Source organism: Phyllobates terribilis, unplaced genomic scaffold, assembly GCF_046119375.1.
Source record: "Phyllobates terribilis strain yellow unplaced genomic scaffold, ASM4611937v1 Scaffold_1__5_contigs__length_1240528914, whole genome shotgun sequence".
NCBI lineage: Eukaryota > Metazoa > Chordata > Amphibia > Anura > Dendrobatidae > Phyllobates > Phyllobates terribilis.
In genome coordinates, this window is record NW_027362761.1 from 391,546,960 (window position 1) to 391,569,632 (window position 22,673).

General features: G+C 44.3%; 1 protein-coding gene across 1 annotated transcript in view; it reads right to left on the bottom strand.

Moving 5' to 3' along the window:
• Positions 1 to 22,362, bottom strand: part of PRRC1 (proline rich coiled-coil 1) — a 28,676-nt gene extending 6,314 nt beyond the window's left edge. Inside the window, exons 1-8 of the mRNA XM_073676593.1 lie at positions 22,195 to 22,362; positions 20,266 to 20,389; positions 16,046 to 16,447; positions 14,219 to 14,364; positions 7,109 to 7,211; positions 5,985 to 6,148; positions 5,627 to 5,730; positions 5,352 to 5,454 (exon numbers count right to left, since the gene is read on the bottom strand). Coding sequence (XP_073532694.1) covers positions 5,352 to 5,454; positions 5,627 to 5,730; positions 5,985 to 6,148; positions 7,109 to 7,211; positions 14,219 to 14,364; positions 16,046 to 16,447; positions 20,266 to 20,374 — 1,131 coding nt within the window. The 5' untranslated portion in view covers positions 20,375 to 20,389; positions 22,195 to 22,362. The remainder of the gene's footprint in view (positions 1 to 5,351; positions 5,455 to 5,626; positions 5,731 to 5,984; positions 6,149 to 7,108; positions 7,212 to 14,218; positions 14,365 to 16,045; positions 16,448 to 20,265; positions 20,390 to 22,194) is intronic.
• Between the last annotated feature and the right edge of the window lie 311 nt (positions 22,363 to 22,673).

The following is a 22,673-nucleotide window of genomic DNA, read 5'->3' on the forward strand; positions in this document are numbered from 1 at the left end:
GATTGATCCGGCCGAGGCCAATCAGCGACGCGGGATTTGAGAAAAAGATGGCGGCCGTTAGCGGCTCATCTGCAGGACGGAGGTCAGCGGCGATGCAGCAGGGAGATGACCGGCGCGAGGCGCTCATCTCCCAGCCGCGAGCTGAACGGAGGACCGGGGAGCGGCGCCGCCGGTCAAGATGCTTCTGCTGCGAGCAGCCGCGCATCTCCCGGCTTCTCGCAGTGGAAGTAGCCGCACAAGCAGCGCCGCTCCCCAGTCCTCACTAATACGATGCCGATTGGTCGCGGTCGACGCCCGCGACCAATCAGCGATATGGGCGGCAAATTTAAACGCCGCTCTGCTGATTGGTCGCGGTCGTCAGCCGCGACCAATCAGCGAGATTAGCGCTAAATTTAAACACCGCTCTGCTGATTGGTCGCGGCTGACGACCGCGACCAATCAGCGAGATTAGCGCTAAATTTAAACACCGCTCTGCTAATTGCGCCCGGTCGGCCGCATACATATTCTAGAATACCCGATGCGTTAGAATCGGGCCACCATCTAGTATCTATAATATAATCGTACAAGCGTCCCTCTGTCTGAAGCCTCTATAGATTACGCAAGTGCGACACGCTTGCGCAGGCTGGTTCCAGACAGAAGAACGCATGGAGCCGTTACAGGCAAGAGGAGGGTATGGAGCCGGAGAATGCGGTATGCGTAGACACTGAACGCATACCGCGATCTCCGACGCCATACTTACATACTTACCTGACCGGGAGGAGCGTTGCCGCGGAGCCTCTCTTCTGGCCGGAGACCGGGGGCGGAGTGAAAGTGTCGGAATCGGCGCATGCGCATAGTGCCATTTTACTGAAGACACATTTGCATTGTGTCTTCAGCAAAATGGCGCCGAACAGCGCGGTATGGGCACGAGCGTACTCCGGCGCCACACTCCTCCCCCTGGCAGAACAGGACAAAGCAGCGCTGGAGCACAGGGAGGAAAGGAGAGTATAAATGTTTTTTTTTTTTTTATATGTGTGCAGCGTGAAAGGGATGAGGAGGTCACACATACCAGGATTGGGAGGTGAGGGGGCCACATATACCAGGATAGGGGGATGAGGGGTGCCACACATACCAGGATTGGGGGATGCGGGGCCACGCATACCAGGATTGGGGGGATGCGGGGGCCACGCATACCAGGATTGGGGGGTCAGGGGTACCATACATACCAGGATTGGGGAGTGAGGGGTACCATGCATACCAGGATTGGGGAATGAGGTGTACCATGCATACCAGGATTGGGGGGTGAGGGGTGCCATACAAACCGGGATTGGGAGATGAGGGTTGCCATGCATACCAGCATTGGGGATGAGGGGTACAGTGCATACCAGGATAGGAATGCGGGGTACCATGCATACCAGGATGAGGGATGGGGTACCATGCATACCAGGATGAGGGGTACCATGTAAACCAGAATAGGAATATGTGGTGCCATGCATACCAGGATTGGGGGATGAGGAGTGCCATGCATATCAGGATAGGGATGAGGGGGCCATACATACCAGGATTGGGGATGAGGGAACCATGCATACGAGGATGAGGGATGGGGTACCATGCATACCAGAATAGGGATGAGGGGTACCATGCATACCAGGATTGGGGGATGAGGAGGCCATACATACCAGGATTGGGGGATGATTAATGCCTTACATACCAGAATTGGGATGAGGGGTGCCATGTATACCAGGATGAGTTGTACCATACATACTAGAATAGGGGAGGGATGTGGAGTACCATGCATACCAGGATGAGGGATGGGGTGCCATGCATACCAGGATGAGGGATGGGGTACCATGCATACCAGAATAGGGATGAGGTGTACCATGTATACCAGGATGAGGGATGGGGTGCTATGCATACCAGGATGAGGGATGGGGTGCCATGCATACCAGGATGAGGGGTACCATGCATACCACAGTAGGGATGAGGGGTACCATGTATACCAGGATGAGGGGTACCATACATACCAGAATAGGGATGCGGGGTACCATGCACACCAGGATGAGGGATGGGATGCCATGCATACCAGGATGAGGGGTACCATGCATACCAGAGTAGGGATGAGGGGTACCATGTATACCAGGATGCGGGGTACTATGCATACCAGGATGAGGGATGGCGTGCCATGCATACCAGGATTGGGATGCGGGGGTGCCATGCATACCAAGATTGGGGATGGGGGGTGCCATGCATACCAGGATTGGGGATGAGGGGTGCCATGCATGCCAGGATTGGGGATGAGGGGTGCCATGCATGCCAGGATTGGGGATGAGGGGTGCCATGCATGCCAGGATTGGGGATGAGGGGTGCCATGCATGCCAGGATTGGGGATGAGGGGTGCCATGCATACCAGGATGGGGATGAGGGGTGCCATGCATACCAGGATTGGGTATGAGGGAGCCATGCATACCAGGATGAGGGGTGCCAAGCATGCCAGGATTGGGATGAGGGGTGCCATGCATTCCAGGATTGGGGGTGAGGGGTGCCATGCATACCAGGATGAGGGGTGCCATGCATACCATGATTGGGGATGAGGGGTGCCATGCATACCATGATTGGGGATGAGGGGTGCCATGCATACCAGGATTGGGGGTGAGGGGTGCCATGCATACAGGATTGGGGGTGAGGGGTGCCATGCATACAGGATTGGGGGTGAGGGGTGCCATGCATACCAGGATAGGGATGAGGGGTGCCATGCATACCAGGATAGTAAAAGTTTTGTATATCGCAGCAAATGTGAACGGTACACCCCCATTCTCCAATCAGTATTCAAGAGAGGAGGAGATCCTGCACACATGTAATGATGAGTGTTATAGTAGCTCGCTGCATTTTACAATTCGCTTCAAACAGAATTATGAGCGCTGCATGTATAAGCAGCCGCCAATCTAGCTCACATAAGCCAGCCTGGAGGGCTAAACAGGGGTCAAGGGAACCTAGCCTTGGTGTTTAGGAAACCCAGATACGGATACAAAGTGCTCTATTTCGTGCTTTCCCATGCCTGCTTCTGAGCAGAGTGAGGCTGCTTGCCCACTAAGCGTTTTTCAAGCGTTTTTGCCACGGAATTTCCACAGCGAAAACGCTTAAACACTTGGTAACATGTGCCCCATGGTCCCCAATGATAATCCGCATGTGCTGTGCACATGCTGCTGAAATTTCCGCTGCGGATTATCATTGCGGAATTTTGCGGACACGCAGCGTAATCGCCGCCATTGACTTGCATTGGACCTCGTGACATCCGCATCACTACATGGGGATAAGCGGATATCACACGGTTCAATGTGCGGATGGTACCCAGGACTGGAGAAGAGGAGACTCTCATCCAGACCTGGGTACCATAGAAACTGTAAAAAAAAGAATTTAAAATAAAAAATAAAGATTATACTTACCTTCCGATGTCCTCCCGGTGTTTTCTCCCCTCCGTCTGGTCTGCTGTATGGGTCGCGGTGTTGTGAAGGACCTGACGTGACGTCATTGAGTCATGTGACCTGTCACATGACTCAATGACGTCACCGCAGGTCCTTCACACCACCGCGAGCAGTGCAAGAGACCGGACGCAGCAGAGAAAACACCGGGAGGACAACGGAAGGTGAGTATAATCTTTTTTTTTTTTTTTACCATTCTTATTCTTTTTTTTTTTTTTAACTAACTTGGTCACACTACTATAAATCCATGCCGGTTGCATGGATTTATATAGTGTGAACAAGTTGTCAAGCACTTTTCCAAGTGATGCTAAAATCGCTTGGAAAGCGCTTGTCAACCCGCATGCAGAAATGCATGCAAAAAAGCTTGACAAACGCTTCTACCTGGCGGGAAAAACGCATGTAAAAACCGCATGCGTTTTTCCTGCCAGGGAGAAGCGGAAAAAATATGCACCATTTCTGCATCGTGGGCACATAGCCTGATACTCTTCTTTCCCTTTGACATGGAAACTAATGCATACAGGAGATTGGGGGCCGCACAAAATGACATTGTAAGCCGAGGGTTGTACACCCTTGGTTTAGATAGATAGATAGATAGATAGATAGATAGATAGATAGATAGATAGATAGATAGATAGATAGATAGGAAGAGTGCCATCAGCCTAAAGCTATTTTTAATTAGTGCTGGACCCTTTAAATTTGTAGTAATTTCGTCCAAGAGAGGCATGTCTGATCATTATTAGGTTTAGGGTCCCATCGTAAAAAAAAGGTACGCCTTGTTATGACTAGTGGGCTCTCATGAATTGACCATTTTCTGCACTAAGTACCTTCATTTTGTAAGTATATTCTATATAGTAGTAATGCAGTCCAAATTTCATATATTCAATATTTGCATACATCTTAGCTTATACAATGTGCTGCTGCATTCTTTTGTTTGTAGATAGATAGATAACAAGTAAAGGCAGAACAGACAAGCTACACATCAAGATTTGAAAAATGCTGCCTATAATGAAACTTCCAATATCAGAGTGAATACTGATGCATCCCTTATTACCAATTCATCAGTGTTTGCACAGGGAAAATGAGCCCACTCCCCTATGTTACCTGGCACCAGTTTTACCCGTATGATATTTCTAACCAAAAATGATGGATGGAGATTTATATCAGAACTAAACATGTTATCCGAACAGCAAGGAGTCTGCTAAAAGATGACTTTTGGACATGCATTCTGGATAGGTAGAGTCATTTAACAGTTGTACTTATCTTATGTTTGTTCTTCAGGAGCGCACTGGCCCCCCAGCCTCCTCTTTTCCTGGGGGTGATGCGCTCCTGAATTTGGGCAGCTCAGGCAGACAACATGGCTGAGTCACTGGTCCAAACCGCACACTCCACAATACTACTAACAAATAGATTTGCCTGTGTACAATTGGAGAAGCGCTGTGGCACTGACGCTGGCCGGATCCAGCCAAATTGAGAGCAGCACTTAAAAGCTGTGCAGCAAACACCATGCAAGGGGATGCTCCTAGGAAACCATCTACTGCGGAGGTGACCAGATACCCAGACACCAAGCTGCAAACCATATAAAATAAAAATCCCTCCATTCTTGAGACTGGAGAGGATCTGTAATAAGAAGTAAATTACAAAGTTGTTTGTTTTTACAAGCACTTTGCAATTTTAACCATTTCCAGACATAACGCAACCCCTTTAACTGCCCATAAAAGTGTCATCACACAGCTAAATAGCTTTAGAATAAACTGTGAGACAATTAAGAATATCACAGATCACTAGAACATGAGTGTACATGCAACCAGACATAAAGGAAATTCTTTGGAAGTCTTCATAGAAAACAATTTCTCTTACTTTCAGATGTGTCTGGAAAAAAGAAAATTGACATACCTGTTGTACATACTCTAAAGGCACAGGTGTGGCTTGTGTGAAGACTTCTAAACGTATGCCATGGACCGGGTCATCCACAATCATACAGCCAATGTCGAACCATCTGAAACAAGCATAACAATATGATCTATGAGCACATTTAGTGCCTCGCTTACCTGTGCCATAGGATCCCGACCTGGAGTATAATCTTATATATGTGACTAACATGAATAGCAGAGATTTAAATGGAGACACGAGCAGAAGGAGGTTATTCTACCTATATAGCCATTGCTTACTTGTCTGGCAGAAGCTCAGCAATGAAATTTTCCACTGACACAGCAGGTTGCTTCTCATGGATCACTCCACTCCGACGCAGGCTATCGATCCTTTCCTGAGCGCCCTGGAGGCAGTAGGCATTACATTTAAGGTGCTAGAATGATACTTGAACCTATTAGACATGTATTATTTTTTTATTAATAGATTGTACAGGAGCCAATATCAATCCCCTCCACTGAGCCCAGCAAATAAGCCACCTTATAAGACCTGCTACTAGGAGCAATTGGGCTTGTAGACAACACGTTTAGAGATGTTTCCACCACTGTGGGGTATTACAGCCAGTACTTTTTATAGAGTGTCTACAATAAAATAAATTACCTTCAGGCCCGCAGCATAACCAACAGGCTGTGGAGCAATGTTTGACTGTCCGTCTTCTCCTGTAACAAGTGCCATGCCGAAAACTTCTTGGAAAGCATCTCGCACAGCAGCAACCTTCACTTCTTTCTTTGATGTTACCACTAGGTCAAGTTCTCCTCCAGATCCTATAGAAATAAGACACATATGATCGAGCATGTACATACTGATATTCAATGACATTATTACTTTTTTCTCCAGTTTCCAACAGAACTGTGGAGTTGAAGTCTGTGTCCATTTTGGTGGAGTCGGTATGAATTGGACCAACTCAGACTCCTAAAATATATAATAAATTGGGTACAGTAGAACAATGCAGGATGTGCTGTAAATCAGGGCTGTGGAGTCGGTAAGCCAAACCTTCGACTCCGACTCCTCAATTTCCATGACACCGATTCCAACTCCGACTCCAACTCCCGCATACATGGCTCATGTTTAAGTGATAAATTTACGGTAGGACACATTTTTCTCAGCTAAAAGTTTAGACCCTTAGATCAGGAATAGGACAGACATTTATAAAGACATTTCATGACTTTCTCAAACTCTTATAAAAAAAATATTTACCACAAACAGCATTGAACTACTGTTTTAGGAGTCGGAGTCGGTCCATTTTATACCGACTCCACCAAAATGTGCTCCAGCTCCACGACTCAGACTCCACAGCCATGTTGTAAATGTTTTCATAAGAATTTGGGAGAGTTATGAACTGTCCTATAAATGTCTGTTCTGTTCCTGATCTAAGGATCTCGGCTTTTAGTAGAGATGAATCTGTGCTGCACTTTATGTACACGCTCAGTAGTGAAGCTCCTCCTACCAGGGCTGCGGAGTTGAAGTCGGTGTCATGGAAATAGAGGAGTCGGAGTTGGAGTCGGTGGTTAGGTTTACTGACTCCACAGCCCTGGTTTCAAATAATCTCTGTTTTGTCACTTGGCCTCCACAGACGGAGACAAGCCTCCAATGAATAAGACCAGACAAATCATGCAGCTAAAAAAACAAGGCTTACATGGAGTTCTGTCCATCATCATCTTCATCACCCAAAAGTAAAGTGAAAATCAACATTTACATAATAGATTTGATATTTCATTACTTACGAATATATGGAGCCATGCCAGGATCCAGAGTAGTGATCACACTTTCCACTGAGTGTTTGGTTTTATCCAGCACAGATTTCACCACAGGATTCCCAGCAACTCCCTACATTAAAATGGTTGAGTTTAAGGTTTGTTTTCTAGTTTATAGAAAATCAGTAAACAATCAAAATAGTGAAAAAAAGCAAAAAAAAAAAAAAACAACAAAAGATTAAATAGAAAATAATGTCCAATAGTTCAATGAATCCCCTCACCCCCTTATCTTTATGCATTACAAGGAGCGGAAAAACACATGGCATGCGTAATTCTATTGATATAGACCAGATGCTGATCAGAACAATTCTAATAGATCTCAAATATCTGTAGCCATAAGAGAAAGTGACCCATCCACTCATACATTTTATGTAAATCTAAGTGCTTGTATTCTGCAACACCCTGTACTTTCCTTCTAAAAAGTACCTAGCACCAGTCTGTGACTGACCTTTCTATTCAAAGCACCACTTCGGCGTTTTTTTTTTTATTGCACTGCTGGAATGGTGCTTTAAATATAATTCCCCTGCCCCCTATCTGATACTCACCTTACGCCTCCTTCATCCGTTTCCGGCATCACTCCCATTGGTCTTCAGCGAAAAGTGACCAGCAAGCAGCTCCAGTGTTTTATGGAGTGAGCCAGACATTACTTTTCAAGTCAAGTCTATAAAGATCCTCATTCTGGCTCTTATATAGACTTGTATTGAGAGCGTGTGAGGCAGTTTCTGGCTCCCAGACGCTCAGAAGCTACTGTCACAAGATGGCGTGGGGGGACCAGAGCGGCACCGAAAAAACTATGAAGACGCCGGATGGCGACTATATGACCGGAGGCAAGGGGCTTAGATTTAAAGTGCCACTCCAGTGTTGAAAAAAAAAACTGTAGATGTGAAGCTTAAAGAAAACAATGCGCAACCACAGACTCCAGATTTCCTCTCGCAATGATTGACTGCCGTGAGATGAAATCGGGAAGTGTTTGTAATGATACAGCAGAGCTGAGTTACAGTGAGTACGGAAAGTGTTCAGACCTCTTTAAATGTTTCACTCTTTGTTTCATTGCAGCCATTTGGTAAATTCTAAAAAGTTCATTTTTTTCTCATTAAAGTACACTCAGCACCCCATCTTGACTGAAAAAAACAGAAATGTAGACATTTTTGCAAATTTGTTAAAAAAGAAAAACTGAAATATCACATGGTCATAAGTATTCAGACCCTTTGCTCAGTATTGAGTAGAAGCACCCTTTTGATCTAGTACAGCCATGAGTCTTCTTGGGAATGATGCAACAAGTTTTCCACACCTGGATTTGGGGATCCTCTGCCATTCTTCCTTGCAGATCCTCTCCAGTTCCGTCAGGTTGGATGGTGAACGTTGGTGGACAGCCATTTTCAGGTCTCTCCAGAGATGCTCTATTGGGTTTAGGTCAGGGCTCTGGCTGGGCCAGTCAAGAATGGTCACAGAGTTGTTCTGAAGCCACTCCTTTGTTATTTTAGCTGTGAGCTTAGGGTCATTGTCTTGTTGGAAGGTGAACCTTCGGCCAAGTCTGAGGTCCAGAGCACTCTGAAAGAGGTTTTCATCCAGGATATCTCTGTATTTCGTCACATTAATGTTTCCTTTAATTGCAACCAGTCGTCCTGTCCCTGCAGCTGAAAAACACCCTCATAGCATGATGCTGCCACCACCAAGTTTCACTGTTGCGATTGTATTGGGCAGGTGATGAGCAGTGCCTGGTTTTCTCCACACATACCGCTTAGAATTATCACCAAAAAGTTCTCTCTTTGTCTCATCAGACCACAGAATCTTACTTCTCATAGTCTGGGAGTCCTTCATGTGTTTTGGAGCAAACTCTACGAGGGCTTTCATATGTCTTGCACTGAGGAGAAGTTTCCGTTGGGCCACTCTGCCATAAAGGCCCGACTGGTGGAGGGCTGCAGTGATAGTTGACTTTGTGGAACTTTCTCCCATTTCCCTACTGCATCTCTGGACCTCAGCCACAGTGATCTTGGGGTTCTTCTTTAGCTCTTCTCACTAAGGCTCTTCTCCCATGATTGCTCAGTTTGGCTGGATGGCCAGGTCTAGGAAGACTTCTGGTCGTCCCAAACTTCTTCCATTTAAGGATTATGGAGGCCACTGTGCTCTTAGGAACCTTGAGTAATGCAGAAATTCTTTTGTAACCTTGGCCAGATCTGTGCCTTGCCACAATTCTGTCTCTGAGCTCCTTGGGCGGTTCCTTTGAGCTCATAATTCTCATTTGGTCTGACATGCACTGTGAGCTGTGAGGTCTTAGTCTGAGTTCACACGATGTGTATTTAATGCGTTTCCGCGGCGTTTTTGCAGTTGCGTAAACGCATTAAAAACGCATGGTAGAAGGGCAGCAATGTTCCCCAATTGAAATCCGCATGTGCTGTGCCCATGATGCGGATTTTTCTGCAGCGTAAACGCTGCGCTCAAAAATCCGCAGCATGTCAATTAATTTTGCGTAAATGCGGCGTTTTCGCCGCCATTGACTTGCATTAGAACGCGCCAATTCCGCAAGGCTGCATTTGTACTTGCGCTATTGGCGCGTTCTAATGTGCGGATGGTACCCGGGTGTAGAGGAGAGGAGAGTCTCCTCCACACCCAGGTACCATTAAAAAAGCTGTAAAACAAGAATAAAATAAAAAATAAATGTATACTTACCTTCTGTCGGCCCGCGCAGCGCTCCTGCTTGCTTCCCGGCACTTGCAGTGAGTTAAAGGACCTGCGGTGACGTCAGAGTCATGTGACGGGTCACGTGACGCTGATGTCGGCAGGTCTTTCAATTCAAAGTTGCCGGCAGCCGGGAGAACGGATTGAGCAGGACAGCGCGGGCCATCGGAGCCAAGTATATACACTCTCTCGGGTCACACTATATAAATCCATGCTGTTTGCATGGATTTATATAGTGTGACCAAGTTGTCAAGCACTTTCCAGGTGATGCTAAAATCGCCTGGAAAGAGCTTGTCAATCCACATGCGGAAACGCATGTGAATCCGCATGTATTCCGCAGGAAAAACGCATGCACAATCTGCATGCGTTTTTTCTGCCAGGGAGATGCAGAAATGATGCAGAAATTTTCTGCTTCATTTCAGCATCGTGTGCACATACCCTTACATAGACAGGTGTGTGCCTTTCCAAATCAAGTCCTATCAGTTTAATTAAACACAGCTGGACTCCAATGAAGGAGTAGAACCATCTCAAGGAGGATCACAAGGAAATGGGCAGCATGTGACTTAAATATGAGCAAAGGGTCTGAATACTTATGACCATGTGATATTAACCCCTTTACCCCCGAGGGTGGTTTGCACGTTAATGACCAGGCCAATTTTTACAATTCTGACCACTGTCACTTTATGAGGTAATTACTCTGGAACACTTCAACGGATCCCCCTGATTCTGAGACTGTTTTTTTGTGACATATTGTACTTCATGATAGTGGTAAAATTTCTTCGATATCACTTGCGTTTATTTGTGAAAACATTGGAAATTTGGCGAAAATTTTGAAAATTTCACAATTTTCAAAATGTTAATTTTTATTCTGTTAAATCAAAGAGATATGTTACACAAAATAGTAATTACATAACATTTCCCACATGTCTACTTTACATCAGCACAATTTGGAACCAATTTTTTTTTTTATTAGTGCGCTATAAGGGTTAAAAGTTGACCAGCGATTTCTCATTTTTCCAACAAAATTTACAAAACCATTTTTTTAGGGACCACATCACATTTGAAGTGACTTTGAGGGGCCTTTATGACAGAAAACACACAAAAGTGACACCATTCTAAAAACTGCACCCCTCAAGGTGCTCAAAACCACATTCAAGAAGTTTATTAACCCTTCACGTGCTTCACAGGAATTTTTGGAATGGGGAAGAAAAAAAATGAACATTTAACTTTTTTCACAAAATGTTACTTTAGACCCCAATCTTTTTATTTTTGCAGGGGTAACAGGAAAAAATAGACCCCAAAATTTGTTGTGCAATTTCCCCTTAGTACGCAGATACCCCATAAGTGGGGAAAAAACACTGTTTGGGTGCACAGCAGGGCTCAGAAGGGAAGGAGCGTCATTTGACTTTTTGAATGTAAAATTTGCTTGAATAATTAGCGGACGCCATGTTGCGTTTGGAGAGCCCCTGATGTGCCTAAACAGTGGAAACCCCCACAAGTGACACCATTTTGGAAACTAGACCCCTCAGGGAACTTATCTAGATGTGTGATGATCATCTTTAACCCCCAGGTACTTCACAGAAGTTTATAACATGGAGCCGTGAAAATAAAATGTTCACATTTTCCCCACAATAATGTTTTTCAGCCCCCAGTTTTGCATTTTCATAAGGGTAACAGGAGAAACTGCACCATGCAACTTGTTGTGCAATTTTTCCTGAGTAAGCAGATACCCCATAAGTGGGGGAAAACCACTATTTGGGCGCACGGCAGGGTTCGGAAGGGAAGGAGCACCATTTTACTTTTTGAATGTAAAATTTGCTTGAATAATTAGCGGATCTGCCCATGATGTGCCCAAACAGTGGAAACCCCCACAAGTGACACCATTTTGGAAACTAGATCCCTGAGGGAACTTATCTAGATGTGTGGTGAGCACCCTTTATCCCCAGGTGCTTCACAGAAGTTTAGAACATGAAGCCGTGAAAATAAAAAAAAATCTAACTTTTTCCACAAAAATTATCTTTTTGCCCCAATTTTTTTAGTTTCACAAGGGTAAGAGGAAAAAATGGAACCTAAAAACTGTTGTGCAATTTCTCCTGAGTACGCCAATACTCCATATGTGGGGAAAATACACTGTTTGCGTGAACGTCAGGGTTCAGAAGGGAAGGAGCACTGTGTGACTTTTTGATCGCAAAATTGCCTGGAATCAAGAGCGGACGCCATGTCACATTTCGGGAGCCCCTGATGTGCCGAAATAGTGGAAACCCCCCACAAGTGACCCCATTTTGGAAACTAGACCCCTCAAGAATTTTATCAAGGGGTATAGTGTACATTTTGAACCCAAAGGAACGACAGAATTTGATAACATTAGGTCATTATATTGAATAAGTTGTCATTAGTCTTGAGCGCAAGTGCTCGCTACTTGAGTTTGCATCGGGTGCTCGGGTATGCACCATGTATCATGCATGCTCGAATGACATGCTCGAGTCCCCGCCCGCATGTTTCACGGTTGTTGGACACCCAAAAAAAAACATGCGGGGATCGCTCGTGCATGGCAGGCGTTCCCAGCAACGTTTTTTTTGGCCTCGAAGCATATGGGGCAGAGACTCAAGCATGTCACTCGAGCACCCGCGATACTCAGTGCATACCCGAGTACCCGATGCAAACTCAAGTAGCGAGCACTTACGCTCAACACTGGTCGCCATATTGTCATTTTTTTTTCTTTACTTTTGAAAAAAAAACACCCTACCATGACCCTAACCCTAACCCCAACCCTAATACAACCCCAACCCTAACCCTAGCACAACAGTAACCCTAGAGTTTATTTTTTTTTTACACCATTCCTCGTGTGGTATAAGTGATTAGACTACTTTATTCTTCGGGTCGGTGTGATTACAGCAATACCAGATTCATATCGGGTTTTTATGACTGACAGCTGTCACACACTAGAAGACCCTTTTTTGCAAAGACTAGTGTTTGCATCACCATATTTTGAGAGCTATAATTTTTCCATATATTGGCCGACAGTCATGTGATGGCTTGTTTTTTGCGGGACAAGTTGACGTTTTTATTGGTAGCATTTTCGGGCATGTGACATTTTTTAATCGCTTTCAATTCTGATTTTTGGGAGGCAGAATAAACAAAAACCAACAATTCAGGAATTGTTTTTTTGCGTTTTTTTTAATGCCGTTCCACGTGTGGTAAAATTGATAAGGCAGCGTTATTCTTCGGGTCAGTGCATTTACAGCGGTACCGCATTTATATAGTTTTTTTATGTTTTGCCGCTTTTAGACAATAAAAACGATTTTCTAGAAAAAAAAATTTTTTTGTATCGCTTTATTCTGAGAGCTATAACTTTTTTTTTTTCGGCTGATGGAGCTGTATGGTGGCTTGTTTTTTGCGGGACAAGATGACGTTTTCAGCGGTACCATTTTTATTTACATTCTTCTTTTTGATCGCTTGTTATTCCATTTTTTGTTTGGCGGTATGATGATAAAGCATTGTTTTTGCTTCATTTTTTATTTTATTTTTTTACCATGTTCACTAAAGGGGTTAACTAGTGGGACAGTTTTATAGGTCAGGTCGTTCCGGACGCAGCGATACCAAATATGTGTACTTTTATTGGTATTTTTTTTTTCATAATAAATAAATATTTTTATTTTTTGGGGATTATTTATTTTTTTTATATTTTTACAAAAATTTTTTTTTTTTTTTACTTTTCTACTTTTTTTTTTTACTTTTACACATTGTCCCACTATGGGACTTTCACTTTTTGCAGCCTGATCGGCTGCATGGCATAGAGAGCAGCAGCTCCCTTTGTCATGCAGCCTTTCAGCGCTGCACACAGGGGAGACATTACTTTGGTCGCGCACTGCGCATGACCAAACTAACGTCCTGCCTCCTGGTGACCCGGATGTTGTCATGCCAACATCGGGTCATCATGGCAACATCCGGAAGCCGCCGCAGACATCGCTGGACGCCGGCAGGAGAGGTGAGTATACCGATCACCTTCCCCCTTGCCATCGCAATGCTGCGATCGACTGTGAAAATAGTTAGATAAAAAAAATTAAAAAAAGGTATACATTTGGTATTGTAATTTGATCCGCAGGATAGTTGACATGCAAGGTTTTCAGCACAGAGTACTCTGCAGAAATGAAACCTAAAAACCGACAAAAGAAGCAATGGCTGTTTTCCATTCAACCATACTTTCTAAGTCGTTTAATACATTATATGGTGGCAAAAAAAAATGAGCTAATCCTACTTCTATAGAAGCCAGCACACGGATATGTCAATGGAAAATTAAAGAGTTCTGGCTCCTGGAAAGCTGCAAAGAAAAAGCAGTAGCAAAAAAGGACCACAGGCTGCAGCAGGAGGGGGGGGTTTAAGCTGTCGCATCTTACTTACCTTAATGAAGCCCCAGATGCCTCCAGCAGGTGGGTCGTTGTGGACTGCGAACACCCTGGGGTCATCAGGCTCCTCCGGGAATGTAATGGACGAGCCCGATACACCGGGGGCGACAGGAGCAAGTTGGGGAACAGCATTTGGTAAAACTAGAAAAAGGAACAAAAAGACCAATAAGTTTTGGCTGATGTCTTATAAAAAGGTGCTTTGTAAACTGCAGAAAACTGAATTAGGGTGCTGTATAATCTAAGCAGGAAAATTAAGAAAGCAAAGATGTAGCCAATTTGAATATTTTTAGGTCAGTAATAAACTTATTACAAGGACATGCATGTTCATTATAATATATATAACGCCCTAGTATATTGACTAGTAGATTGAGTAACCGGAAACTCCTCTGTGCGCATCACTGTACCCAACTCCAAGGCTTCAGTCACTCATTCAATGCAGTCTTCCCTGCGACTCGTGTGCACAAGATATAGACACCTATTATATGTGGTGGCTAATAGATCAACTCAAGAAAGTGTGATGTATATGAGCTTAAGAAAAGATGAGGCATAAGGCTGACTCGGATGGGTGTGACAAGTCTCTACATGACCCACATGAAGCAACTGCTGTACGCCACATATGACTTAGTGACAGCACCTGATCCTCCTACATTAGGGAATAAAGTTATTATCTCTAATGTTCGTGGAAAACACCAAAGCACTTATGTCTTGGAAATAAAATAAAGAAAGAAAGAATATAAAGTATTTCCTATTATTTTAAGATTGTGTATCTACATACATGGATTAAAGGGGTTGTCCAGAGTAACAAAAAGTCCAGAAATGTGGTGTAAAACTTATTAAAGGGGTTTTCTGGTCTCAGAATAAAAATTATATAGAGAACGCTTGCAGACTACCGAATCGTGACAGTGTGTGATGTGGACATTGTCACAGTTTTTGTATATGTCATGCGGAGGTAGGCGATTACGTGCTGACAAGTCTCACCAGCTTCTCTCAATAAAAGAGAATTGTCTAGTCGGCACATGATCATAAATGTGCAAATTGTATTGATCTTGTGACGTGACTGCCCACCTGCCCGGAAATGCTGTGGAATCACATTATACACTCTCACAATTAAACATTCTGCAGTAGAAAAAAGTGCCTGCAGACTTTCCTTCTTAGACCAGACAATTCCTTTAAAATACTTAATTCCTTAAGAATACCCAATCTTCATTAATACAAGGTATATCTCATGCACCACTCCATATCCCATGCAGGCTTGGTACAGCCCCTTCACTAGGCTGTAAAAATTGCACATGCTCCAAAAAACTAAAAGGCACCAGGTATCTTCATTACACAAAAAAATTTTTTATTGACACCGGTGTACACACAGAGAAAATAGCAATGTTTCATCCACGCAGGGCCTTTATCAAATGCTTTTTTTTTGGCTTGATAAAGGCCCTGTGTGACTGAAATGATACCCAAAACGCAACATGTGAATAAGCCCTTAAAGCTTGTGAGTGTTAACTTTGAGAGCATAAATAGACGTTGCTCACGCTCGAGGTTCAGATGGACACTTGTGCCCCTTTTCTCTGAGTGATCAGTGTGGTCTCTGGATACAAATCCCACAGATCAAAAACTACTACACGGTGGCTAAAACATGGCTACATTTTTTTAAAAAAAAGTTGTGATATCAATTCACAGGAGAATTCTCCATTATAATCCATAAGCAGCTGCAAACAAGAGCATTAAAGACATAAGCGACATTTCCTCCAGACATGCTTGTAATGACACATCAGAAAGCTGTTACTAATGGAAGAGAGTAAGAAGACAAAACATTAGACACAACCTGTGACCGGGGGTGCAGAGTATGAAGGCATCAATGGTGTCTGTGGTGCTCGCCCCGCGTGACCCTTTGTAATATCATAGGAGGAAGCCATGGAAAATCCTGTGACTGGAGGACCCATAGGTGGTCCCGATAAGACAGGTGCAGGAGTAGAGCCGAGTGGTGGAGGAGGAGGAAAAGATGCAGAAGAAGAGAAAGATGGCATCGGACTGCTGAAACCTGCAGGTGCAGACGTGTGAAGAGGCGGCAGCAGCCCCCCTGAGGCCAGAGGTGGGGGTGTAAACGGCAGAGGAGCAGAAGTTCTCATGGGAGGAACAGTGGAAGGGGGAAGAGGGGTAGAAAAAATAGGGGGTGAAAAAGACTGAGCAGATGGGATCGTCGGAGCAGCCAGTGGACTTGATAAAACTGTAAAGTGAAAACAAAGTACACGTCAGAACTTATACGGCCATGGTGGTTTCATCATAATGCAGTCAATGAAAGGCAACAACAGATGTGCATTTATCAGAATCACAAGCAATTAGTTATCTACTTACTTAAAGTCAATCCGTCATCCCCAAAATGTATTTTAAATGGGCTATACAGTGTTGTATGGGACTTAGCCCCTATACAACCATGCTAGCACTGCACCTGTAAGGCTTTGTTCACACATCATGTTTTTTTTGGCGTCAATTTTATGCAACGAAACCTGATCTTCAAGGGCATTTTGTTCAGGATTTTTCTTGCAGTTTTGGTGATTTTTTTTATGCGTTTTTTTTTCACTGTCCTTCTGTCTCTTTTTATGCATTTAAATAAACTTCTGTGAAGAAAAGAACCCCATTCTATTTTGGCATCATAAACGCTGAAACAAATTTTGATGAATTTTTTCACCCTTCCTATGGGTGAAAAAATGCTGAAAGAAGTGACATGCTCTATTTTCCAAAAAAAAACATGCAAAGCACAAAATCCTGAACATAAAAAAACCATGATGTGTGAATAGAGAATTCTGATTCTCATTGACTTTGCTGGTACTGCAAAAGGCAGCTGAAAATTTGCATAAAAAACTGCATCAAAAAACGCTGAAAAAAACATGATTTGTGAACATAGCCTTAGGGTATGTGCACGTGTTAAGTATTTGGTGCAGACATTTCTGCATCTCATGGTAGAAAAAACGCAGCGTATAATACGTGTGCTTTTGATGCAGATTTTTTCCCCACTCATTATTAGTATGAGTGAAATCTGCAACAAAAACGCTGAAAGAATTGACATGCTGGAGAATTAAATCTGCAAGTTAAAAATAAGCAACAAGTGCAGGAGACTTCAGGATTCTCATTCACTTTGCTGGCGTAAGGAAACACTTCATGTTTTCTGACACATCTGCATAGAAAAAAAGCGACAAATCGGCAACGTGTGCACAAGCCCTTACTGGTACAGTACCTGAGAAAATAACTAATATTTCATATGCAAACATCGATGCACCCTTGGCGTGGCTAAGAGTTTGCTTCCCACAGCGAGCACCATATGGATGCTGCCGGGGTGTGTGAAGGTGCGCTGAGGTCGGGTGCGTTCTTCTCCCTGTCTCCTTTCTTCTGAGGACGCTCTCTGCACTGCCGAGTGTATTACTGTAGCGAGTGGCGTCCCTAGTGGATCTACACAGCCTTCAGCAGATCAGGCGTTATCACCTGTTGTATGATGTGCATGTACAGTTATCACACCTGGCCTTAGATATCAGTGTAAGGCTGACAGGACCACTCGCCCACGATCCAGTGCTGCGTTTGGTCGCTATCTCTGTCCCCAAGCAGTGTTTTTCCTTAAGCATCACTGACGTAACACACAGCTATTCAGGCATTAAGCAAACCTATGGGGTACACTATGGTGTTAACGTTGCGCCTATGTTGTTTGCGTGACATTCCCACTTATTCACTTTGCTATGGATAGTCTGTGCTGCACCTGTCATAGGTAAGCTTTCACTACCATGAGTAAAAGTAGTGCATTTTGCCCATAGTTTTGTCATATTATGAAACCCTCAGTTTTCTAAACATCACTGAATATTATTATGTATTGTAGGATTCACCCTCTCTCGTAGGCATTAGGCCTTAGGAAGCGTTCACACAAGCAGTGCAGTTTTTGCTTTTCACAGATTGCACAGCACCAAAACAAACTCAAACATAAATCCCTAGCCTTGTCCAGGCGCTAACTAAACAGAACAGACCCTGGCTACTCATGCACGGCTGATCTAGCCCCAGCTCGGTCAAACAAAACAGCTATTGTCCAAAGCAACCACTGATACTTGTGGTTCTCTGCACATAGCCTGTGCAGACTCCTTTCAGAGAGGGATTCTGTCCTGTCTCTATCTTTAGCCCCAAGACACATCCAGTCTGGTCAGCTTCCCCCCCAGCAGCCTAACTAACAAGAACAGCTAGCCTGATTATATGCAGGACTAGCAAGGTGATCTAATCAGAACCTGTTGAGCTAGGATTTAACCCTAGCCTACCTGGCTTTGCTACAGTATATACAGGTGAGAACTATTCTAAGTTTCTGCTTTCAGACCTTACTGTGCTTGCTTAAAAAGGTATTATGGGAATAAAATAGCTTAAAGGGGTGTCTTCCTTTTTTTAAAAAGATATACAGTGGTAAGCCATGCTGATAAAAGGAGAAAAGCAACCTATACTTACCCCAGGGTGCTCCAGCCCAGATTCAAAGCTCCACACTGGACCAAAACTGATGACATTATGACTACCAGCCCCCCGCCAATCAGTGGCCACCAAGGTCAAGTGACTGGTGGTCACAGTGTCATAAATTAATAGACAAGTATTCAAATAGCACATCGTATATGACCATGGCTGAGAACCAAAGAAATCATTAGGTTCCCCTACACAAATGAAGAAAAGCATAAGGGGTGGAATACTCCCAAAATCTCAAAGCAGAAAAACAAACCATGGAGTAACCATAAACCACCAATTAGAATAAAACATAGTCAATTATATTAATGAAAATACATGACATACTAAGGTGAAGTTTCATACAGGAGGAAAGGAAGATGGGGGATCCTGTCCATACATCATATTACCCATAAGTATAAATATAGTTAGGGCACGGCAAATTCAACAATGCAGAGTCTATAACAAGGATGGGTTGTAAGCCATATAATACACCATATATCATCACATCAATACATATCAATTGAAAGGAAAAGACATATATTACATTTCATACATTGCTTTGGGTACGACTTTGGACAATGTATGAAATGTAATATATGTCTTTTCCTTTCTGTCTATTTTGCTTGATTACAATTGATAAGTATCGATGTGATGATATATGGTGTATTATATTGATGGCTTACAACCCATCCTTGTTATACACTCTGCACTGTTGAATTTGCTTTACCCTAACTATATTTATACTTATGGGTTATATGATATATGGATAGGATCCCCCATCTTCTTTTGTTCTTGTATGAAACTTCATTTTAATTTGTCATGTATTTTTAAAGTATTTTCATTAATATAATTGACTATGTTTTATTCTAGTTGGTGGTTTATGGTTACTCCATGGTTTGTTTTTTTGTATTGTCATAAATTCATGTCTGAAGGAGACCGTAAAAGTGGCAGTTCTGGAGCAGGACCAGGGGTCAGGGAAACGGCTTTTATCAGCATGGTCCCCACTGCACTATTGAAGACCAGAAACTGATCCCTCACAGGCCCCCCGCTGATCTATACTTCCTGCTCTTGATATACAAACATACATTAAATGGTCAGAAATGTCGTAAAGCCATTTATTGGCTGAGGTTGGAGATGGGTTCAGTCACGGATAGACAGGACAGGCATTTATGGAGATTTCTCATACGTCATGACCAGTGAGGACAAGATAAATGCCAAATTGAGACCTTAGGAGGGAGAGCGGGTGGGGGGCAATGAGGATGAGTGTTCATTCTTCTATTACTTTTAGCTTGTCTGAGGAATGAAAGCAACCATTTTTTATAGCTGGAACACTCTTAAGAAAACTGAGTAGCATCGTAAGGTCCAAAACTAAATACAGAGACCTAGACGACAGAGCATATATGCCGAAAATAGTCCTGTGATGTCCACACAACTGATGGTTTTATGACAAATCCGTACACTCAGACGCATGACTTCTAGACGTAGCATTCTCCCAATGAGGACACGGGTCAGCAAACATAAGTGCATTAGTTAGTAAGTTATGTCTACCGGACAGCGTCCAGTCACAGGAACACACAACTCTACCTGGAGGAACTGGGGTGGCAATGGCCGTAGCAGCTGCATGTGATGTCCCCGCGGTGCTGGGCGGAGGAGTGCTCGGAGGGGTGGTCTCTATGCCGCTCTCTTCCATCATTTTCTGTGATGGGCTCTGTAAGTAAAAAGCGATCAGCACATAATCATTGTACCTTACCTAGACACAGTACTTCTCTTGCCAACTATAAACTCTCTTTAGATGTTTGAGGCACATGAAAGGTTTTCTTAAGGGTCAGAGACTCCTTTGAAAGTCCTGAGCCTCATGTGAATGTTATAACAGCAGCCATGGTGGCAATATGGATATTCTTGATAAATCACAACATGGGGGGAGATTTACTAGACCCGATGTAATAGAAATCTGGCTCAAATTGTATCATGAAAACTGCTGTACACGGCATGTCATATCCAGTTTAGCTCATGTTCACATGTTAAGTTTAATAGAAACACGTCACCACTTCACTTACAAATACTGATGTAAAAACTCACAAATAGTTAAAGTGTGAACGTGGCCTAAATCTGCTCCTTCATACATTCGACATTCATAGTCAACATCCGTGTAGCACGCGATTTTACAGACACATTTCCATTATTAACCTAGAAAAATGTATTTGCTCTTGTACATTTTTAATGTAGATATATGAAAATGGATCACAAGGACATAAAATACAGACACATGGAAGACAATATGGATGCAAAGTGTCAGAGTTTTCTGGATTATGCTCGGACGATTTTTCATTCGCTCGCCTGACATCTGCGTAAGGCAAGGGTCACACAACCGTATTATCTCTCACTGGGCCGAGTATGCTGATCACCTGTGTGAGTCTGATCACTGTGATCATTGTGTTATCTGATTCTCTTGGATAAGAAGATGGAGAAAAAAATGTCTCCATCTTCTCCATTCTGTCAGTCCGTGAATATCAGACTACACTCAGATGTCATCCAAGTGCAGTCTGGTGATTTCCACTCACTCATTGACTCGCATGGCCGAGTGCGAACAGATCAGATCCAACCCGGACATGCTGAGATTTTTACTTTGGACCGGCTCTGACAGAGGAAAAAATATCAGACATGTTCATGGCCCCTATAGAATAACATTGGTCCACACATCCCGGTCTGTACTAGGACTATGAATGTCGAGGTGTGAAGACGGCCCTTGTAGCTTTATGTCACAGATCACGGCGCTCCCCTGACCCCATTATGGCGCAAGCAGGGTCTGCAGAGCATTTCACAGGTGGGAAATGTGCTGCGTAGTCCAGAACCAGCAGGGTGGATGAGACTATATACAATCTGGTGAAACACGCAGTGATAATCTGCCGCAGAGTGTCGCACAGATCGGGGCGAGGTTTGCTGAGGATTTTATCTGCAGATCGTAGATAACTGCAGTTTATCAGGATGGAAAACATCCTCCTCCCAAGACATAAGCTGATCCCCGAGGTGTTAATGCCGCTGGTACATGCTGCTACTGCAAGGAGAATTACTTCTTTTGAAAATCTTATGGGTTCTATCCAGACAGCCATTGTTTCCAGTGGATGAAAGTGGTCCACAGCACTGGTGCGTTCCTATCATGTGACTGTTTTCTGTGCCTCTGATTTGCTGACAGGGATCACATCAGAAGTGCTGACATACAGATTACAGGGTTCTCCCCCCACATTAGGGAAGCAGGGGACTGTTTATGTCTCATGCTGGTTCCTGCCTCCTCCCCAACAGCTGACTGGCTCCTGCTACAAGCCCCCGACCCCGGTAATAAGCCCCCGGCCCCCCACATCACACTGCTGCCTACATTTCCCAGCATTCCCCGCGCTGCCACGTTCTGCGTCCTCCCCGCCGAGTGCCCTCTGTGCAGCAGTGATGAGGCGGCGGCTCCTGAATGTGTGGCCGCGGGGACATTCCTGGCGCCGGCACATGTCACACTCTCCTCACCTGCCCCGGCCGCTCCGCGTCTCACCGCCCGGGCCCGTAGCGCTGTATCACTGGGCAGCCGGTCACCGCTCACCCAGGGCCGGCATGTAATATGTCCGCTGCTGCTGCTGCTGACGGTAGCGCTGCCACGTAACCCGGACTAGGCGGGGAGAAAGCGGCTCCAAGGCCGGGGGCGTGTCTGCTGCGTGGGAGCCGTGAGTGTGCGCTCAGCCACGGGAGCTGTGGTGATGCTGGAGGCCCACGCGGCCGGTCACTGTGGAAATTATAATTATATAATTCTGCCTGCTGCGGCTTTTTGTCTTAGGCTATGTACCCACATGTGTTTTTTTACTTCAGAAATCTGCAGCTAAACTGATCTCTGGCAGGAAATCAGCGGTGTCAAAAATGCAGGTTTTGATGCGTTTTTTCACTGTCCTTCTGTCTCTATGCATGTACATAAAGTTCTGTGAAAAAAAAGAACCCCATTCTATTTTGCCATC